General features: G+C 40.4%; 1 protein-coding gene across 19 annotated transcripts in view; it reads right to left on the reverse strand.

Moving 5' to 3' along the window:
• Positions 1-23,677, reverse strand: part of Epb41 (erythrocyte membrane protein band 4.1) — a 151,004-nt gene that overhangs the window by 47,751 nt on the left and 79,576 nt on the right. For all 19 annotated transcript variants that reach the window (XM_052177554.1, XM_052177548.1, XM_052177549.1 and 16 more), the window contains 6 exons: positions 17,941-18,016; positions 16,571-16,789; positions 7,722-7,809; positions 3,920-4,072; positions 961-1,058; positions 143-315 (listed from right to left, as the gene is read on the reverse strand). In XM_052177554.1, coding sequence (XP_052033514.1) covers positions 143-315; positions 961-1,058; positions 3,920-4,072; positions 7,722-7,809; positions 16,571-16,789; positions 17,941-18,016 — 807 coding nt within the window. The remainder of the gene's footprint in view (positions 1-142; positions 316-960; positions 1,059-3,919; positions 4,073-7,721; positions 7,810-16,570; positions 16,790-17,940; positions 18,017-23,677) is intronic.

Below are 23,677 nucleotides of genomic sequence, written 5' to 3' on the forward strand. Positions count from 1 at the left end.
GAAGTGAGAGAGCTTGAGGCCAGTCTCAGATATAGTAAGTTCTTACTTCAAAACAATACAAAATAACAGCAATAAACATCCCTTCTGCTTCCTTTCTCTCTCTCCAAAGATCATGGCAACATCAGTAATATCCAATACAAACCTCCGTCGAGGCTCCGGGATGCCCGTTTGCTTGCTGTCCGCTCAAAGTGTGGGGCAGGCCTGTCAATCAGGGCACTGGCTTGCCTGGTCTGAGCCTGAGTCCGGCCACTGTATCGAAATTTGGATCCCAGGGCAAGAAACTTGCTTTTGGGAATGGTGTCTGTAGAGGTCAGTCTGGGAGAGAAAAATGATGATAATTCTCCTGTTTTATTATTTTATTGCATTACTTTATTACTGTGACTATAAAACTAAAAATCAAACCAAGAATAAAGATGTTTCCAAACTCTTGTGGAGATTCTAGTCAACCAATACTTATTGTAAGTCTGGGTCATATCTCAAGCAAGCAGAAGTAATTTAATTGTGAGATATAATATTAAAAACGTTAAGTTTCTATAGTAAGGTCTCATGGTTTACAAAATGCCTGATACACCACGCCCTTGAAATGTATTCATCATTTTAGAGATATAGGAAACTGACACATCCCATGAAGAAGTTACTCGCTTAAAGCCAGAAAGCTATTAGGGGGCAGGTCTGTAGCAACCTGTATCCAGGACCGAGTTCAGCTGCTGTGAAAGCAACCAGAGCCCCTAGCAAGAAAGCGCTAGGTCTCATTTCTTACTTCTGCATGAAAAGGCACCCTGGGAATACTGAGCTACTGTTTTCAGCCAAAAGAGGAAGAACTAGCTTCACACTGTCTTGATTAAGTTGCTCTCACCTGAGCTAAATGAAAGGCCAGCTCTACAGAGACTCAACAGCAGGTTCAAAACAGGAGCAGGTACAAAGAATGCAGTCTCGAGAAATGCTTGAGCAGAACAATACCTGAAAAATGTGTGATGCTCCACACAGACTTTCCATAGTTTCTTAGCTGCTCGGTAACTGGGAAGCTTGAAGCCAATGGTACTTTCATAATGTTCTTGCTACAGAGATACAAATAAACATAAAATATAAGCATTATTCAATTATAGTGACACAGAGTCAGAGAAGTATGATACCACCAAAGAGATACCATAAAAAGAATGTCTCGGGATTGGAGAGATGGCTCAGTGGTTCCAGAGGACTGGGGTTCAGTTCCTAGAACCCACATGGCAGCTCATAGCCATTCATTACCACCTCGCCACCATTTGTTTCCCAGGCACCCAACACCCTCTTCTGACCTCCATGGGTACTAGGCATGCATGTGGTGCACACACATATGCAGGCAAAGCATCCATACACACAATATTTTTTAAATTAAAAAAAACCCTTACATTAATATTGTTTTCTTATTAAAAGAAATTTGTTCAGCGACGAGGTTTTGTTCAAAGCAATAAGATCAGGAAATAGGTCTTCTATTACTTATGCATCTTATTTGTTTAGAACACACACACACAGTACGCAGGTATTGCCCTGAGACACACTTTAGTCAACCTTTGACTGTCTAAAACTGCTTTTTGTTAGTCACAGACCTGCATTTGTAACTTTAGATTACTCAATGGTCAGGGAATAATTATGGGAATAACATCCCATAATTGCTCCAGCCCGCCACTATTATTACACAATAGAAATTAGTATTAGGAATTAAACATTGGTCTCAAACCAGATGACTGTTTTCTTAATCACAGAGCTCTGGAAAAGGCGTGTGTTTCCTTGTCCAGCTCAGATTCTTTTAATTTTTAAAACTGACAAGTGAAAATTGACACACACTGACTTGTTGAGAATGTCTGGTGTATGCATATGTTGCAGAATAACCAAATGAGGCTACCTGGCCTATGGAGGAACTCAGGAGTCTTTTAAGAATATTTAAAACTCATCCTCTTGGTCATGTGGGGAAGAGTCAGTGCTGACGACTAAACCCTGGACTCACACATGCTAGGGTACCTCTCAGTCACCTTCTCATAACCTACAGCCACCACGTTGTACAGTAAGTCTCTGGGACTGACTTCCTTATCCTCGAATGGTTACAAGCTTTCTTTCCCGGCACTGCCAGAGCGACTAGAAACCCATGCCCAGTCTGCCTCTTTGCTTCCACCTCAAGCATACTTTGTAAGCCAGGAAAGGAAGCAGGTTTGTTTGAATGCTCTTATTTCCAGCAACGGTCTGACTAGATCCAATTATAATTTTATACACGGAGAAACTGAGGTCAGAGAAGTTATCCACTCACTCAGCTATGAAATGGTACAGCCTTCTGAAATAGTCATAGCACCCCACTTTTCAGAATCCCACTGTTCTCCGATGATTTGAGGAAGAATTACATATTTTTAATTATATATTGGATAGTTCAGACTTCAAGCCAAGGACTTCCCATAATATCCATTAATATTTCATTCTGTGCATGTACTTCTTTATGCCTTCCTATATTAAAATGCAAGCTGGCTGAAGAATAGCATCCTTTTACTTACTGTTATATTTCTAGCCCCTAGAATAGTCACTGGTACAAAGAAACTGTTTAATAAATATTTTGTGGCACTACATGCTTTTCAATGTCAGCACTAGAGACAGGGCAAGCCAATCTTCTTAATTTCTAGGCCATATTGAGGGGCTGCATACTGAGACACCGTTTCAAAAATTTCTTTCTTGTTGAGTGACAGCCATGGATTTGAAACGTGGAGGGAAGATACTGATAGGTGCTTGCAACACATGATTATGGAATGAAACAGTGCTTCAAAGCACAGCCAGTATTTCCAGGTTGAGACAGTACCACTTTTTACCAGCAGATGGTGATAGATACACACACACAAAGCCACCTTAGGCCAGCATGGGCTTCTCTGGGACAGAAAAGTTACTATTGAATATAAGGACGTTCAGCTTCTGCTCTTTCCAGACTCACTTCTCTAGGAAGTGGCAGAGAATAATTTGGAGCTTTTTAAAAAATGTCCTGGGCAGGAAAGAACTCAGGGGCTAAAAGCACATACTGCTCTTGTACAGGACCTAAGTTCTGTTCCCATACCCTCATCAATCCCCAGAATCAACATGGCAGAGTGAAAAAACTCCACGTTTTCCTTGGATCTCCACACGCCCACTGTGACATGTATGTGTTCACTATTGTATAAAGTTTCCAGAAGATCTGACAAAAAAAAAATGCTCAGCTCCAGGGGAGTCAATGTCTCTTATGTCCTGAGATACCTGTATTCATGTGCACATTCCCAGACATATAACCCCCTACACACACACATACCACACACACACACAAACAACACACAACACACACAGAGACACACACACATACACCCAGACACATACAGACAAGACACATACACACATACCACACCACAGACACACATAACACACCCTACACACAATACATACAACATACATACAATACACACATACACCCCACACACAACACACACAAACACACAACATATACAACACCCACAACACACACAATCTTAAATAAATCTCCAGGACATTGAAGGCTACACAGACAGACCTCTGTAAAAAAACCAAACAATAACTTAAAAAAAAATTAACTCCTATTTAAACAATTTTCTGTTGTATTATATGGGTATATACTGAAATTTGACAACTTAGGAGGTTGATTGTTTACTTTTGTTTTGTAGGTGTTAGTGACAGTTCTCATGTGGCCAGAGTTAGAAGACTGCTCCCCCTCTCTCCTTCTCACAAGTGCTAAGATTAGCTGCATGAGGACTTCAGGCTCACCCTGAACTTGCAATTCTTCTCCTCCTTCAGCCTCCAGGATTACCAGTCCGGAGATTACAAGCACTGGCTACCGTGCCCAGCTAGAAGGGACATTTCAGTCCATGTTTGGTTTGAGTGAAAAGAAATTTAAGTTATGTACCTCTCCAGGCCGGATCTTGATGAAAAAGCTGCTACGTTTGTAAGAAATCTTTAGCACTTTGGGCCAAGGAAAGCGGTTAATTCTCAACTTATCTTTGTAAACCAAAAGGCCACTAGAGCAGACTCCTAGGATGATGTCCACTCCCTCCAAGTCCTGAAAAAGAGAAGCAAAGTGTTCAACACAGTATTGACTATTATTAAATAATCTAAAGAGATCAACAACTAGAACAAGTTATGAAGCACACAATAAAACCAAAACTTAAACGGTCAGCACCCACTGGAGCATTATGTCTGAGTCGGGAGACAGCCTCAGCAAGCCAGTGAGGCATGAGCTACCGCTATTAGGTCTGTGAGATGGCCCAGCAGAGAAAGGCATTTGCTACCAAGTCTGACAGCCTGAGTTAAATCCTCAGACTCTACATAACTGGAGTGAAAAACTCCCATGTTGCCCTCCACACACCCTCTGTGATATACACATGTTTATTACTGCATAAGGTTTCCATAAGAGATCTGACAGTAAAAAAAAAATGATGTTAAGTATAATAAATTATAAGAACTATTCCTAAGCCTAGAAAGAACACTAAAGAAAATGGCATTATAAGAATGTACCTAATTATTAAGAAAAATTAAAATATTAATCACCACATAATTTAAGAAATACCAACTGCACCTGAATTAATCATATGACTATTTATCCAGCTATCAAACCCAAATGCTTCCAAAACTAAATGCTTCCTGACTACTTTTTCCTAAAAATGACTATATATTTCATATGTATATGAAAATCATCAGCACCTAAATGTATTATATACAAGAACTACAGAGATAAGTCACACACAGCTGCAATTCAATGACTAAGTAGCTGAAATTTTACCAGAAGATGCCCTCTTACATTCTTAAAGCCCACAGATTACAACCATCGTCTCTTTTTTAAATTCTAAAAACCTTAACTAGTTCATTACGGGTGGGCACATACCTGCCACAACTTAAGTGCTTGTGGAGGTTGGGGGACAACCTGCGGGAGCTGCCTCTCTCCAACCAAGCGGAACTGGGGCCCAAACAGCTCAGCAGGCTTAGCACCAGGTACCTTTACTACTGAACCAGCCTGTCAGCTTCCTTTCTCTTTTGCTGACATTATTTGGAGGGACACTTTGTTTTGCAGCATTTAGAAAAGGTGCATGCTATCTGGCTCCATCCAATTCTGACACCAGCCTCCATCAGGAGGCAAGACGTAATCTGAACAGACTTGTCCTGCAAGTGCTCCTGAGCCGAGGCCCTGATGTCCTAACAGCACTTCACAGGGTCATGGGAGCCAGTGTCAAGTGCAGAATGATCCAGAGTATGAAATTTTACTAGAATAAGCAGAACCTAAACATGAACTCCTAAGACATTCAGGCAAGGAGAATCCTGAAAAATCACCCATAGGTCCAAAAGAGACCAGATGCTTGAACGGCTGTTTCTAAGTTTCTACCAAGTGAGCTTTCTGAGTATTCAAGAATAAGAGTGAAAGAATTAGTTCATCATCCTCGAGATAAGCCTATCATATCTTTGAAGAACTCTACTAAACAACTTGTCATATTGAGCTAAAGAGTAGATTTCCCTGTAGTTTCCATAGATATAGTTTCTATTTTTCTAGTTCTGGTTTATGCCTATACTCCATGACAAAATATCTTCAGTTTTAAAATTTTATTTATTTGAAACAGGGTCTTAGGTATCCTAGGCTATCCTGAAATTCCCTATTTAGCCAGGAGTGATACTGACTTTTTGATTCTCCCACCTCTCCTTTCCAAGGGCTGGAATTATAGGTATGCACCAACACATCTAATTTATGTGCTAGGGATTGACCCAGGATACAATCATGTATTCTTGCCATGCATGCTAGGCAAGAACTCTATTTAGCCTTTGAACTTATCTCTAGTCCCATTTCCCTTTTGTGGCTACGTATTTTCTCCTTTATTTTTTACTGGATGTGGTTCTGTGTACATCACAGATACTAGTTAAGTTCCTCTAAATGAGTCTGGGACCATTCCTTGAATCCTTTCCCTGTACCTTCCAACACTCCTCCATTTTAGTGGCCTTTTAGTAACCAAGCAACTTGCATTAAGTAGGCAGGTCTGTGATTAAAGCTCATGCTTCCGATTTCCTAAGCCAGTAAGTAATTCTCAACAGCGCTATCTATGGTCTATCCAGTGCACATGAGTCATTCAGAGAGCTTGTCACACAGACTTCTGAGCTCCTACCCACTTGATTATTAACTCTGGGAGAGACCTGAAATATTTATTTCTAACAAGTTTCTAGGTGGTGCTAACTGCCGCTGACTCAGACCACACTTGGAATTGCTGGCCTTGGGGAATGGTTCTGACTCAGGCATCATCAGCATCATTAGGAATGGCCATTATATCTGAAGCTAGAGCCTCTTTGGAGCCAGCCTATCACTCTGGGCAGAGCTCTGAGTCTGCACGTTTAACAGACACCCAGGTGATTCTTAGGTGAATGACGCTCCCTGGGAAACTGAAATGCAACATGCCGCCTCTCTGTATTTTCAAACGTAATTTTATTTTAGAAAATACAATTTATTTTCCTCTAGATGTTCATGTTTTTATCTTTACAATGTTTTGGTTATAAAATTTTGATGGTGAAAGTGGTAAGGGATAACTGGATTGATACCTAGAATTCTAAAAAGAAAAGAACAAGTATCAATTCAAGCTGGGCATGATGGCACAGGCCTGTAAACCTAGCACCTGGAAGGCAGATGTATTTCTCTAAGTTCAAGACCACCCTGGTCTACATAGTAAGTTATAGGCAGGCCAGGGCTACAAAGTAAGGTTCTGTCTGAAAATATAAGCAAACAAACAAATTTGACTCTGTCAAATTTCTCTCTGTGTAGCCCAGGCTTGTCTTAAACAATCCTCTTGCCTCCAGAGAACTGGTATCACAGGTGTAATTTGCCACACCAAGCTCCCTCCCTGTTCTTCTCTCATAGCCCTTTGCTTCTTTCCTTTCTTCCCCCTCTCTTCTTTTCCTTTTACCCTCACGGAGGAAGCCTTGCTATGTAGCCCAGGCTAGCTCTCAGTTTTTAGATTTATTTTATGTCTATGGGTGTTTTGGCTGATGTATGTCTGTGTACCACATGCTTGCAGGGCCCAGGAAAGCCAGAAGAAGGTCTCCTGGAACTAGAGTTAATGATGGCTTGAGCTGCTGTGTGATAATCAAACCCAAGTCTGTCCTCTGGAGGAGCAGCCAAAGCGGTTAACCACTGAGCATGCTCAGACTACATTTGAACTCAGAACCCTCCTGCCTCCCCCTTCTGTCATATAGTGCTAAGATTATAGGCATGTTCTACCATGTCAAGAACTGTTTCTCAGGAAAGTTTTAAAATAGCATAAATAGCCAGGCAGTATTGGTATGTGCCTTTGATCCAGCACTCAGGAGGTAGAGGCAGGTGAATCTGAGTTCAAGGCCAGCCTGGTCTACAGAGTGAGTTTCAGGATGGCAAAAAGCTACACTGAAAAATCCTGTCTCAAAAAACAAAAAACAAAAAACTAAATAGCCAGGCAGTGGTGGCGCACACCTTTAATCCCAGCACTTGGGAGGCAGAGGCAGGTGGATTTCTGAGTTCAAGGCCAGCCTGGTCTACAGAGTGAGTTCCAGGACAGCCAGGGCTACACAGAGAAAACCTGTCTTGAAAAAACCAAAATAAGTAAATAAATAGGCATAGGATAAAACAAATTTGCCATATACATTAACAGGTCTATGTCATGTGCATATCCATACATGTTAATAAAAGTCAAAGTTATCACTACCTTTGCTTTATGAAGATCAACTCCATACATGGACAGCTTTTTGGCATTCTCAAGAAATTCCAAGTCAGCCTGAGCTGGAGTCATGGACCTTTGACAGAATAAAAATAGAAAATTCAGTGCTATAGCAGAAGAATTTATGGTAATAACAATAGAATATTCATTGTACTTTATAAACACACACATTTTTTGAATCCTCAACATAATTACGGGATGAGACTCTTCCTACTACCTGACCCTAAATAACTGAAATATGACTTAGAAAACAAAAAGAAACAAACAAACAAACAAAAGACACCAAAATTTCTCGGAAAAGCGAGCTCTTAATCCAACCATTTCCTCCAAGCTGTCTCACCCAGCACGAGCTCTGCATGCCTCTTTAGCCTTTTTCTGTGTCACACATGAGCCCCTCCTCCTAATTTTCTGGCCAAAGTAATGACCAAATTAAATCCTCAGTACAATTTACAAGATCCTCTTAGCTGCCTTTTCTTCTCTATACCCTGAATTGAGTTATTATGGAAATTAAACTGGAGGGCAGCTGATGGTACTTAACTGAGACTCTTATTGGGGGCAGATTTGATGAAAAGCAACTTTCTGGTAACAGATGGGGTCCTGCCCACTGATCTCAACAGATAAATTGGCTAATAGAAGCACACTGATAATAGGACTGTCTTGTTATTAAGATGTCTTCACTGCCAGGCATATAATGAGGTAGACTTGTTTGAAAACAGCCAGTCTCACTGTCTAAACATCCACTGTACCAGTCTCTCATGTTTCTTCTCTTTTGAAGAATGTTCTTGAGCTGTTCTGTTAGCTTTCAAGACAAAGACATCACTCATAATGCTGCACAATTTGGACCAATTACAACAGTCCACAGTAATAAGGCAGCAGATCCCTAAGGAAAAACCCAGGGACAAGAAACTTTCCCCTAAGACTGCCTGGGGCCATAGAAGCAGCAGGCGTCTCTTCGCTTGGGAGGAAAAGTCTCTGCCAAACCCATCTGTCTTTACCCTCATTAAAAAGAACAAAGGATTTCTTGGAACAATAACCACCAAAAGGAGAAAAACAATCCTATCAGCTTTCCTGAATAAATGTTTCACCAGCTCTAAAGCATCTCACTTAATTTAGTAATTGAAATGAAAACAAAGGGGGATGAGGAGACCGAGAAGCAAGCTATCCAAAGCACCTCTGGCAATTCTCACAATGATGTATCTCTCTCTCTACATAAGTGATATGCCCTTCCACTTGAGGTTGCTGTCAGTTATTTTATGTTTTTGTTGTTCCTACTCTTATGTGTTGATAAACAGGTCCAGATCACCAGCAGGTTAGACATCAGACAGAGGCAGCAGGTTCAAGCCACATTCGGTGGGCCAGAACCCTGATTCCTGCGCCTACAGTCACGTCTCCGTCTCCTTTAGTCTCCCCTATGAGGGAAGAATCATAATATCTATTGTACATTATATGGATAACAATGAGGGTTTTTTTGGGGGGGGGTGAATACATAAAATGTGATTATCAAGATCAAATTAGATTATAGTTATAAAACTGCTTTGTAAACTATAAATGTTTACTATTATTGAATTTTAGATTTCTAATAGTTCAGTGGTCCATCTACATACAGATCATAAAAAAAATTACAAAAACCAATATGGTGCTAGGTCTAGTGGCATACACCTGTAACGCCAACACTTGGGAGGCAGGAGCTGGAGGATAAGGTGTTGGGGTTAGCTTTAGGTTATATGAGAAGCTGTCTCAAGCCCTACCCTCACCCCCAGACATTTTTAAAAGAGAAAAACAATTAAATTTTCCCCCATATTAATTTTCAACCTTAAGGGACATCAGATTGAATATACATATTCATACTGCGTATCTAGGTAAGTTTATCACCTTTAACACTGTAGTATGAGGAAGATGTAAAAGGAGATGTTTAAACCTTCCTTCTTGAAACTATTGATTCCTGAAGTTTGGCTGATGCTTTTTATGTTACTTTTGAAACGATTGTGGCTTATTTGGGGGGTGGGGAGTTATTTTATTTTGTTTGAGACAGGTTTTCTCTATGTAGCTGTGGCTGTCCTGAAACTCACTCTATAGACAAGGCTAGCCTCGATCTCAGAGATCTGACTGTCTCTGCCTCCTGAGTGCTGGGATTAAAGGAGTGTCACTGTGCCTAGAAACAATTATGATTTTTAAGTCATATATAATGCAAATGATTTTCCTCCAAGCCACAGTAAATGGCCAATCTAGTGATACCATGATTCCTGAACACTTTTGTATGTACTTCCTACAAAATAAGGTCATCTTTCTACATAGTGTCAAAACCAGGAAATTAACACTGACGCATGCTGCCACATGGTTCTCAAACCCCATTCACCAAGCTTGGCCAGTTGTTACAGAACGTTTAAGTCAGCTGCAGATTGAGTGTCTGTAGTCTAACCTGGAACGGTCCTGATTCTTAGGCTCCAAGCAAGTGCTTCACAGTGAGGTATATCCCCAGCCCCAGGTCGTGTGTCTTTACCAGGAGTTTCATGGAAGCAGCTGTGCCTTCACTGTATCTTATCAGTGTTCATAACTTCAATTTGTCCCTTACAGATGACGTCTACTGGATCACTGATGTCATAACTTCAATTTGTCCCTTACAGATGATGTCCACTGGATCACTGATGTCATAACTTCAATTTGTTCCTTACAGATGATGTCCACTGGATCACTGATGTCATAACATCAATTTGTCCCTTACAGATGATGTCCACTGGATCACTGATGTCATAACTTCAATTTGTCCCTTACAGATGATGTCCACTGGATCACTGATGTCATAACTTCAATTTGTCCCTTACAGATGATGTCCACTGGATCACTGATGTCATAACTTCAATTTGTCCCTTACAGATGATGTCTAATGGATCACTGATGTCATAACTTCAATTTGTCCCTTACAGATGACGTCCACTGGATCACTGATGTCTGCCAGGCTTGTCTCAAATTCTTTATCTCTTCGTAGGAATTCTTTTCAAAAATTTTGAGTACCCGTCCATCAAACTATTTATTTATGTATGTCACTAGGGACTTGTAGACTCCTGGTTGGATTCATTTGTTTTGGTGCTCTGCATGAGAGGCAAGTGCTGTGCCACTGAGCAACAGCCCCAATCCAGACTCTCATTTTTCTCAATGTAATATATCATTTATTTTGCATACCTATTTTCTTGCTTAAGTCACCCGAGATTTGGTCACTGGGAGCTTCTCCAAGGACAATTTGTGTCCTTTGAAACATTTCTCATCTGGTTTTTGAGCATCTCTTCAGAGCACAGTATAAAGTATGGCAGTATTTATGTATGTACTGTTTATGTCTGTGTCTGTAACCACCTATCTATATACTGGGAACCATGAGTGTGCACTGAAACCTCCAGCTGTAATGTAATGCCATCAGGTTCTTTTCCCCCTTTCCATTACGTGTACCATTTGTAACCTTTCCTTACAAACTACTCTAAGTATTTTGATCAACTTGATCAATCTTTCCTTTCTTTCACCCAATATAAGCAAGCTCTCCCTGCAGCCTCTGAACTCTCCCCCTTTTTACACCCATCCTCTTATTACTGGGACTCTGAATGCACCACCCTGGGCTGCTATCTACATAGAGATGACAAGGGTTTTGCCTCGCCATGTTAGACCACCTGGAACTCCTTCCCTCTGATCATTGATTTAGCTGCTGCCAATATTCTCCCCTCCCAGGCCTTACCACACATGGATACCTGCCTGTTCTCCTTGGACTCTGAATCCCACTGCCAGGGCCTATGCCCTGTGTGGTAGTTGGAATGAAAATGGCCCCATAGGCTCACATATTTAAATGCTTAGTCACCAATTAGTTGAACTGCTTGGGAAGGAATAGTAGGTGTGGCCTCATGGGGGGGAGGGGGTCACTGGGAGTGGGCTTTGTGGTTTCAAAAGGCCATGCCAGACCCGGTTTCACTCTACTTCTCAGCTACTTCTCCAGCACCATGCCTGCCTGCTCCCTCTGAAACTGTAAGCCAGCTCCAAATTAAATATTTTCTTTTGAAAGAGTTGTCTTGGTCTCTTCATGCCTCTTCCAGTTATAGAATAAGAAACTACGATACCCCAAGAGCTCCTCCAGCCAGACTGCCTTCTAACCCAGAAACACTGCCCACACCGTGCTGAGACCTGGATGTCCTAAGCCAGAGGCCTTGGCAGCATGGGTGACTGACTTAATCAGATCCTCCCACTGTTCCAGAAAGGTTTTTCCAATTAAAAGAATCATATATATTCACGTATAAAATTAGGAAAATACCATACAAATATGGGGAAAATATCCCAGAACCATGCCACCCACAGACATCTGTCTATGTCAGTACAACGTATATATTTTCTAAATTAAAACAGTAAGTTAGGAGTAGCATTTAGCAGTTGCTACTCTTGCAGGCTCAGCACTTCCACAGCACTCACATGGTGGCCTACAACCATGTCTATCTAACTCTGGCTTCAGATAATCAGACGTCCTCTTCTGGCATCCAAGGCGCTGCATACATGTGCTGTGCAGACACACAGGAGAGGAGACCATCCATACACATAGGAAATAAAAATGCTTATAAACCATAAATTATCCTTCACCATAGAAATATAATGATTAAGGTTTGTGCTAAGATTTACAAGACCTCTGAAAGTCATTAACAAACCTGCTAGGAAGAAGTTAGGTATTCTAGACCATGAAGCATGCTTGGTCTAGAATATATTCAGGAGCAAACAACAGTTTACCACTTGGAAGTCCTGCAGCTTACAATGTACCAGCCACAGAGCCCCGGCACCAGCCAACCCCTGCTGATAACACAAAGACGTCACAGCACACTTCTCCTATGTTGTCTCATGCAGCAAAGGTGTCACTGTCGATCGAGTGAGCGCCAGTGTTCCTTGGCAGCCTCCTAACAATGTCTGTTGCCTTTCCTGACACAGGACTGTGATTTCAAATAATTAAGTAGGGACAACTGACAAGTCTGCATGCCTCCTTGGTTCCCAAAAGCGGAGGGCAATTACTTTTAAAGCTTGATTTGCTAGTGTTAATTCAAAGAGGTAATTATTGTTGTCAAAGGGTCACTACACCAGTTTCCTCATGTGAAGGCTGTCTTCCCATGTGAAGGCTGTCTTCCGTTTGTCTGAGGAGTAGAGTGATATTGACTTGTACCTTTCAACACATTTTAAGCTTACGCCTCAGCAGAAGTTTCTTTGGTTAAAGCACCATGTTTTTGGGTATATTAACAACTTCCATTTGGGTTTTGTCACTAAGATTGGTAAATTTGTCCAGAATGGGACAAGTAAATCCCATGATGGCCAACATCTATGTTCTCTAGTCTGGAAGATCTGATTGCTCAGTTTCTATTCTTTATCTAACAGAGCAGCAACAAGACCACACCCATCATTCTTTTAAGATTGTTCTATGTAAGTTCTGGTAAGTATGAAGAGTGGTCTCTAGACCCAAACTCACACACTCTATAAAACAATGATTAAAAATTATACTGTTATGGTTGATGATTTTGATTTTTTTGGGACAGAGTCTCATGTAGTCCCAGTTAGCCTTGAACTTACTATTGTAGCCGAGGTTACCCTTTATTCCTGAGCCTTCTGCCTCCAATTCCCAAGAGCTTAGATAATAGATGTGTGTAACCAGAGATGTCTAAGAGTTACTGTCCTACAAGTATAATCATTTGCTAAGTGCTTTAGGTGCATTTTCTGACTTAACTATAAAATTTACCTGATAAGCCTTATTTTTCAGATAAGAAAATCAACCCCAGGGGACTTAGGTAACTTAAAAAGAGGCACAGAGCCAGAAAGGAATGGGAGATTCCTATTCTCACTAAATTCCAAGTGAGAAGCGCTACTTCATCTATGTGCCCAGTGCATAACCAGCGGGTTCCCAAACTCTTCTAGCCTTAGGAATGCTCTATCGCCTCAATTATTGAAGACTACAAAGCACTTTTCTTTACATGTTATACTGTTCTATAAATTTTAAAACTAAGCAAAGATGAAGTGTTCATTTACTAGATCTTAAAGAACAACAATAAATCCACCAGATTTTTAAAAATAATAACATGAAAAATAATACCAAGGGATGAAATTTTAAGTCTTTTTTGATGCTGTACTGATATTTTTGACACTATATTGAAACAAGAGCAGTTTCTCCTGTGTGTGTGTGTGTGTGTGTGTTCATGTATGGAGTTGGGGGAACATGCATATATGAGAGTGATGTGTGTGTGAGAGGCTAAAGGCCACCCTTGGGTGACATTCCTCAGGCTCCTTGCACCTTGTCTGTTGAAATGGGTCTCTCCATTGACTCAGTAGTAATGCAGGGCTGGCTCGCCAGTGAGCCCCCAATCCACCTTCCCCTGCCCCCCACCCCCAGAGCATCTACCTTCCTGCAAGGCTTTTTATGAGGGTTCTATATAGGCTCTAGGAGCTTGAACTTGGGCCTCATACTTTCAAGGCGAGCACTCTACTGACTGAGCTATCTCCAGTCTAAGAGCAGTTTCTTAAAGAGCAATGAAGTGTGAAATATGAAAACAAATCAATGAAATGTTTGTTAACTTACATGTTGGAGAATTCATTGGTCTGCCTAGTTTTTTTTTTTTTTTTTTTTTTTTTTTCCTCCGAGACAGGGTTTCTCTGTGTAGCCCTGGCTGTCCTGGAACTCACTCTGTAGACCAGGCTGGCCTCGAACTCAGAAATCCGCCTGCCTCTGCCTCCCAAGTGCTGGGATTAAAGGCATGTGCCACCACTACCTGGCCTGCCTAGTATTTTTTAGTGGATCTTTTTACTCGTGTATTATTTTACTTATTTATGTCAAGATGCGGTTTGTACTGGCTGGTTTTGTGTGTCAAATTGACACACAAAGTGCCTCCATGAGATCCAACTGTGAGGCATTCTCTCAATTAGTGACCAAGGGTGGGAGGGGCCCCTTGTGGGTGGTACCATCCCTGGGCTGGTAGTCTTGGGTTCTATAAGAGAGCAGGCTGAGCAAGCCAGGGGAAGCAAGCCAGTAAGAAACATCCCTCCATGGCCTCTGCATCAGCTCCTGCTTCCTAACCTGCTTGAGTTCCAGTCCTGACTTCCTTTTGTGAAGAACAGCAATGCAGAAGTGTAAGCTGAATAAACCCTTCCCTCCCCAACTTGCTTCTTGGTCATGATGTTTGTGCAGGAATAGAAACCCTAACTAAGACACGGTTTTTCAGTGTAGCCCCGGCTATCCTGGAACTGGCTCTATACTCCAGGGTGGCCTCAGACTCAGAGATCCACCTGCCTCTTCCTCCTGAGTGGTGGGATTAAAGGTGTGCACCACCACACCTGGCCAGCATTATTTTAAAAGATCATGTATTTCATATATCATTGGCTGCATTAATTCATCCAAATATTGACACATTTCAGCATACATTTATTTTTAAAACCACATTGGTTAAAACACTACTAATCTCAGCTGGACAGTGGTGGTGTGCTCATAATGCCTACACTGAGAAGGTGGAGGCAGGAGGATCAAGAGTTGCAGCCATGCATATTAGTGAAGAATATAAAAGGAAGCAGGGGTGAGGGTGAGAGAGCAAAGGATGGAGTTTCTGTTTTGTTTTAATCCATTTGATTACACAAATGCATGCTATAGCACATGTGATGGGGGTCGCAAGAATTGGTTATCTCCTACCATGTGGGTTCTGGGGACTGAAGTCAGGTTTACCAAATTTGGTAGCAAATGTCTTTGCCCACTGAACCATCATCTCCCAGGTCCCTGGAAGAAAACTCTTAAATGAACACACCTTTTTATTTACTTTTTAAATGCACTTTTTGGGTCTGTGTGTTTGTTATGAATGTGTACACGGGTGCTCACGTGTGAGTGACGAGTGACCTTCTTTATGCTCTCCACACACTGATCCCATCAGAGCTGGGTAACTCAGTGTAAACCAACGCCAAGATCAGACTCAATCAGCTTGCGAAATTTAGCCACAGTAAATCATTCAAATAAAAAAAAAATGAGTATATGGAGAAAAATACAATGAGGGGGGTCATCTCAGTGACGTTGCAAGATTATTATATGTTACACACACATTTTCTTTTCTAAACTTACCCATCACCTCATTTCTTCCAAGTTAATAATCTCAATCAGACACTCGAGGAACCAGATAAGAAAAAATTTCAATGCATCATCTAAGGTCACAGGGCCAGGACAAGACAGAGGCAACCTGCCTCAAACAAAGCATAAGCCCTGCTCGTGACGGTGATTGCACCTCCTCCCAGTGTTACTAATTATCTTCATAAAAAGCAGTAAAGTCAGTAAATTTGATGAAGATTTTACAAAATACTCTCTAAAGTAACAAGACCTCTGAATCCACTGTGTGCACAGAACCCAAGTTAGAATCTCCTATTCTCAAAATTTTAAGGCATCTAACATAGTATACATTTAAAACCTGAAATCAAAAAGTTAAGGCAATAATAGCAATAGCTACCATTTACCAAGCATCTGTGTGCAAGGCTTTGTGCTAAGTAGCCCACACACACACATATTATCTCATTTAGTTAATTTAGTTTTTACCTTACTCTGATGACTAACAAAACCAAATTTCAATAAACCTAGAAATAATAAAAAATTTCAATTAAACTGGAAACAAAAATGGAAATAAAAAAAATGCCCATTGCCCTGATAAGAAAACTGAGGTTCAGGGGTTTGATTGACTCTCCCAAAGTTAAACAATAAAGAGAAATGAACTCAGGGTGACTCTTCCCATGGCAAACAATGAAATCAATAACAAGTCAAGGATCAAAATTCATGGCCAAAATAAATACAGAATATCTGGAGACATGTTCACCTGTATGATTTATGCAATTCCATGACCTTCTCTTCAAGTTCCTTGGTCTGATTTGGAGCCAGTTTAAAATCACTAACATAATCCACGCCATGGAGTTCTGGGTCGTAGTCTCCCAGCTCAGACTGGATGGTGTAAGACCCGAGTAGGGCTAAAGTTGCAAAGGAACAAGGCAGACGTCCAGCAACAATGTCCTGCCGAAGCTGAAGACACAAATAGTATCTACATCCAAAAAAGAAAAGATGCAGATGTCTCAGTAACAACAACAGAACAGAATACACACAGACAAAAAGGAAGAAGGCGGGCTGGGGAAGACGGGAGAAGGAAAGGGGCAAAGAAGGTATGACAGGTAATTGTTCAGTAGAGGATAGCAGCATGTGACTAGTCATTGTTACAGTTTCTTCCTTTTGTTTGAAACAGTTTCATAAAACAAAAATACTGTAACTATGTTGAACAGAGTTGGAAAGCAGTTTAAAAACCGGGGAAAGCAGGAAATATCTGAAGGAGGTAAAGAAACTAATATCTTATTGAGCACATTCTATTACGTATTATACACATACATGTATAAAATGAATGAAACAATCTCTCAGAGAGAATCGGCATCTCAGCTGAGAACGACTTTACAACAAAGTAACCTTAGACAATGCTCCAAGCTTTTCACAGTACTTAATAAACAGATTTTAAGAGTTTACTCTCTCGTTTAAATTTTTCCCTATATTTTTATTTTGTATATAAGTGTTCTACCTGCATGTATGCCTCTGTACCATCTGCATACATTATCCATGAAAGTCAGAGGAGGGTGTTGGATCCTCTGGTACTGGCATTACTGATAGGTAGGTGTGAGCTATCATGTGGGTACTGGGAATTGAACTTGGATCCTCTGGAAGAGGAGCCAGCATTCTTAATCACTGAGCTATTGTTAAAATCCAAAAAAGATAATTTTCTTTTAAAATGCAATGGGTTATTCTTATGTAAGATTTGTGCTATAAATTAAATGGGCTCAAAAGGCAGGTCAGTTCATGAGGATAGTTTAAAAGGGAGATTATAATTATAATAATTATCATGAAATTTTGCTTTTTCCAACTCTAAGAGGAATGCAGTAGGACAATTTGGTCTTGCCCTCAGAGACTGGCTTAAGGGAAGCCCTGCTCACCATGAGGGTGTGGTATGACCACGTGGTATATAACATGTGTTATTAAGTTCCAGACTTTTAGGCTCACTTCGCATTTGTAAGCCTGCTTTAAACGGATCAGAAACTTTGTATTTTAGACTAACCATTTAACATTTTTCTTCTGTTCAAAGTAGGGAAATTCCTAGAGCTTATAACAATAATTACAGTTATTTATTTATATAGCTACTGATCAAGTATTTACCTTGTTATGTCTTCTGTTAACTGTGCTGGGTCAGGTGGATAAAACTTCACATTAAATGTGAAATTCCAAGGAACACCTATAAAGAAAAAGACAGGAATTTTGTTTTTATGCCTAAATTTTTGATTGAAAGTACTGTTTTCTTTTTCTTTCCTTAAATCTTTCAACACTTCATGTTTGGTGCTTAGAAACCACCTAGGAAAGATAAACAACTTCTTTTTTTAACCTTAGCACACAGTCTTGACTATTGTGGATCATAGTGGATTAGAAGCATAAAGGCAAAAGCCAATGAAGGAACAATCCTGCAGGTAAATGTGTTCACAGGTTTTGGTTTGGAAATGTGAGCCATCAGGTCAGTGGGTGCTCTTCTACAATTCTGACAATATTTATATGTGATGTCATATGTCACATAACATTATCTAAAATAAAAGCTCATATGCACATATGCACACACAATTAAATGGTTGTAAAAGAAACAAAAAATTAAGATAAAATAAGTTCAGCAAAATAATATTATTTGAGGAATCTGGGTAAAGGCTTCCTATGAATTTTTATACTAGTCTCTTTTAAATTCTCCGAAGTTTGAAATTGTATTAAAATTTTTATTAATACCTTATTTCTCTCCTTTCTCCATTTATTTTTTCTCCTCCCTCTCTCTCTGTGTGTATGTGTGTGTGTGCGTGTGCATACACGCACACCACATGTATATGCAGCTGCTCATGAAGGCCAATATAGGTTATTGGATCCCCTGAAGCTGAAATTACACGTGGTTGTGAGCTGCCAGATATGGGAGTTGGGAATCAAACTCAGGTCCTCTGGAAGAGCAGCAAGTGTCCTCAACTGCTGCCATCTCTCCAGTCCCCTTAGTTAATGATTTTTTAATTAACTTTTTTTACTTTTATGTACACTGGTGTTTCGCCTTCATGTCCGTATGAGAGAGTCAGATTCACTGGAACCTGAGTTACAGACAGCTGTGAGCTGCATGTGGGTGCTGGGAATTGCTCTTCCTCTGGAAGTGAGCCTTAACTCTTAACTGTTGAGCCATCTCTCCAGCCCCCATGCTTAGTTAATGATTTTTTAACAGGACCTTCTGGGGCTCAAGAAATGGCTTGGCAAGTATGAAGACCTGAATTCAAATCTCCAGAACCCATGCTAAATAAAAAGCTGGTCATGGTCACGTATGCCATAACCCCAGCACTGTGGAAGGGTGAGACAGAAATCACTGGAGCTTGCTGCCTCCTATCCTAGTTACAACTTCAGTGACAAGACCCTGTCTCAATAGAGCAAGATGGTCAGCAACAGAGCAAGGCCCAACATGTTCCTCTGGCCTCTGCTGGCAAGCACCACTGCCAACGCACATGTACACTCACACCACACACATACAAGAATGGCTTTCTTCTGAGAGCACAGGGGAGAACGTTTTAAGTGGCTGCACCCATTTAAAGGAGACACAGTGCCAACACCTTACAAAGGTGAGAAGAAACAACTCACATTTTACCTCCAAATGTTCTACTAAACCCTATTTCCAGACACACATCCTGAATCAGGATTTTTTTTTTTTTAAGCTATAGGTTAGGATCCACTGTAAACCTTTTTGATGGAGGAAATATCTGCACTTGAAAATATGAAACAGGCATAAAAGAAAACATCAGGATGTCACCCACATAAGGGTTAGTAATTGGTGAAGTTTTCTTTCTGATCAGAGTAAGTTCCAAAAATGATGTTGAGTAAGAAAAGTCACATAATTTATATGTCATTCAAAGGTCAAAATAAAGCCATATTTTTTTTAATAATAAAGATGCAGAAGTAATTAAAAACACTCCCAAAAATTCAATGGAATAATTATCAAAGTTCAAGGCATGGTGACATTTGGAAGTGGAGGAGGGTGCATGGGCTAAAGGTTTTTTAAAACATAATTTGAGTAAATTACACATAATTTTCTGCATACTGAAAAGGTGTAATATATCTCATCTATAGAGTATCTCTGGTTTAAATTTTGTAAATGTCTGAAGTTGTGTTAAAACACACATACATACATTCTCTTTCTGTGTGTGTGTGTGTGTGAGAGAGAGAGAGAGAGAGAGAGAGAGAGAAAGAGAGAGAGATGTATATAGCTGCTCAGATGTCAGAATAAGTTACTGGATGCCCTGGTGCTGAAATTATAAGTAGCTATGAGCTACCTAACTGGCCACAGGACGACTAGCCTGACTCAGCAAGAGAGAGCCCTCTTCCGGAAGTTAGAAAATAAAGACCTGAAAGAAAGCTGGCAAGAGAAAATAAGACAGATAAACTCAGAAGAAGATACAAAAGACTGACTCTAAGGAAATGTCAACATAAAAGATAAAAGATCTACTGTATGTTGTAGGCAGGAATGTTATATGCAAACATTGAGGGATGGTTTTGTACACTGTGTATTCTGATGCAGGATTTCTGTGCCCAGACATCTGGCTGCCATCCAGTATCAAGCATCTCCGGTGTCAATGTTATGTAAAAGTTGTTTTCCATCACCTCTGACTGGTTAGTAAAGAGCTGATCAGCCAGTTAACTGCGCAAAGTAGGGCAGGACTTCTGACCACAGTCTAGGGGGGGTCCCAAGGGTCCAGAGAAAGGGTGGTAGGGGAGGGAGAAAGTAGAGAGACCTTGTGGACGGACCAGGATTCTCCATGAGGTCGAAATGAGAAAACAGCCACGGGGACACACATGGAGCAGAGTGAGCCAGGGCAAGACCAGATGGCAAGTAATGGGCATATGGCTAGGTAATAAACAGCACAGTCAAGTTAGAATAGTTCAGAACCTGCAGCTTTAGTGCTTGAAGCTTGTTAATAAAAATACCACATCTTGCTGGGCAGTGGTGGTACACACCTTTAATCCCAGCACTTGGGAGGCAGAGGCAGGTGGAATTCTGAGTTCGAGGCCAGCCTGGTCTACAGAGTGAGTTCTAGGACAGCCAAGGCTATACAGAGAAACCCTGTTTCGAAAAATAACAACAACAAAAAAATGTCACATCTCTGTTGTCTTTTATTTGGGAGCTAAAATAGACTAGAGCTGATGTAGAAACACACTACAGCTTTTTGGGGAACAAAAGGGGTATAAGACACCCCCCCAAAAAAATTACATTTACATGAAAAGCCTAACAACAAAACTGTAAACTGCCAGGCAGTGGTGGCACATGCCTGTAATCCCAGCACTTAGGAGGCAGAAGCAGGCAGATTTCTGAGTTCAAGGCCAGCCTGGTCTACAGAATGAGTTCCAGGACAGCCAGGGCTACACAGAGAAACCCTGTCTCAAAAAACAAACAAACAAACAAACAAACAAACCGGAAGTACTCCTGATGGACAACAGAAGGAGTGCCCCCAGTGGACAAGGGAAGGAGTGCCCCCAGTAGAAAGCAGACTTCCATGGATAGGAAGAGATGTGACTGAAGAGAAAGATGAAGAGCTCAACCTCTGTGGTCTAAACAAAACACTAACACACATTAACACATGTTAATTCTGGGTGGACGGGGATATGGGTTTTGTTACACAGTCTTCATACTTTGTCCAGTTCCCAATACAATTTAAATTTTTGGTGTTTTGTTTTGTCTATGGCAAATGCTAGGTAGGTGCTCTACCACTGCCACACAACCCATCCTAAGCTTTACCCTACTTTTAAGAATCTGGGTTGGAGATAGCTCAGTTCTCAAAGCAGTTGCCTTGTAAGGATGAAAACCTCATCCTGGTTCCAAAGATCCACAGTAAAGAAAAAAGTCAAGGCACAGTGATACACCAAAATAAACAAACAAACAAACAAAATGTATCTATAAACACTTAGCAAGTACAGAGATATATTCATGAATGAAATAGGAAATTAATAACTTGAGGATTAATTCAAAACACACAGATATATGATTGCTTACATATGGTATGGGTGATTTTTTTTTAAAATCAGTGAAATACAGATAGATGGAGGAGTGGATAGATGGGAAGGAAGGAAGGAAGAAAGGAAGGAAGGAAGGAAGGAAGGAAGGAAGGAAGGAAGGAAGGAAGGAAGGAAGGCAGAAAGAAGGAAAGAAAGAAGAGAGGCAGACAAAAGATGTGGCAATACTCTGTTATATAAAAAAAGGCGCTGCATATTTAGACAGACACAACCATGGTATGTGTTTATATACACTCAGACCTGTCTAGAAGGAAGACAAGAAATTAGTTACCATGGTTGCCTCCAGAAAAAGAAACTGTGTGACTAAGACAGGGTGGGAGGATTCACCTTGTGCTATTTTCGTCTGCACCTTTTAATGTCATACTGTCTACCTGTAGCATTTACTTTTAAAATTGGATTTTAAAACCATGTATAGCATAATTGCTTTTGTCTTATTTGTTTTGAGACAGGATCAAGTAGCTAAAACCCAGGACTTGGAGTTTCAGATTTGTATGAAATTTTGAAAAAATCATATTTGCCTAGAAATACCTTGCAGATTATACTAGTTTAAGAGATTAGATTTAATGATGCTTACATTTTTCTGGAATAAAAGTTCCCACAAGAACACACCAAATGATGAAAAGGTTAAAAAATGAAACACCTTTTTAACACATAAAGATCACTTCCTGATATTATATACTGGATTTAATAGAAAAGTTTTCATTAGGAACATGCATTTCACACCACCACCACCATCCCCAAAAAGTAAGGAGGGTTTCATTATTATTATTTTAATAGAATCTTGCTATGTAGATTTACAGCTTGTGAGACCTGTCTGAAAAACAAAAATAGCAATTATAAACTAATAAATTTAAGCTTTTATTAGTGAAGAACAAATGTAGAAAGTTACCAGTCCAAAAGAAAGTTTTTATTTTATTTCTATTTTAAGAATGCTAAAACAAAACCAAAACAAAACAAACCCACTCTAAAACAGTCATGTATAAGATCTAAAGAAAAACATTTCATGGTAACAGAAATGTTTCAAGAAACAATTCTGCTTGGGTGACAGAATTAAAATCTGCTAATCAGGAATAGCAACCATTGTATTTCCTGGAAGTTTCTTCAAAAATAAATGAAACTAAAGTGACAGCTAGCTGTCCTTAATCAAGACAAGCCATCCTAACAGGCCCATTGGGTCTGCGGCTGTGAAATGCCAATCTACACATTTTTCATCCCAGAACAGCAGTCGGAACAGGGCATGCAACACTAAGGCACGCTCAAGCTAGAAGAGAAGTCCCATTGCCAGAAAGCCAGTAACAAACAAGTCTTTCTTCATTTTTCTTCTTTATATTTGCAAAAGGACGGCAAACAAATAACCCTCCATCTCAGGGCATGTGCTCTGGGGTAAGTCCATGGAACCCTGAAATCTTGAATAGTATTGAACTCTATAAATATTTCATATATTTTCACATATGCACACACACACACACCTCTCACAATGTTGAGAACACACCTTTTCACCTAAAGGACATACTTGGTAGCTTCTCTTCTGCCTAACCAAATTGCCAACACGACAACTCTTGTACTTTGCAGTCATTATTAAATGAAGAAAGGCTTATTTCTCCAGAGCCTATGCTAGTCTATCTGATAACCTCACAGCTACCAAGAGATGGGTGTGCACTCACATGATACAGCGTGGGTACACTAGACAAAGGGTGACTCATGGCCTAGACATGGTGGTGCAGGGCCACACAAGGTTTTATCTCCACCCAGAAAAGCACACAACTCAGAGGTTCCCAGACCACAATTACATGGAATTACAAAAAGGAGAAGCTACTCCACAGAG

Source organism: Apodemus sylvaticus, chromosome 3 (genome assembly GCF_947179515.1).
Source record: "Apodemus sylvaticus chromosome 3, mApoSyl1.1, whole genome shotgun sequence".
Lineage (NCBI taxonomy): Eukaryota > Metazoa > Chordata > Mammalia > Rodentia > Muridae > Apodemus > Apodemus sylvaticus.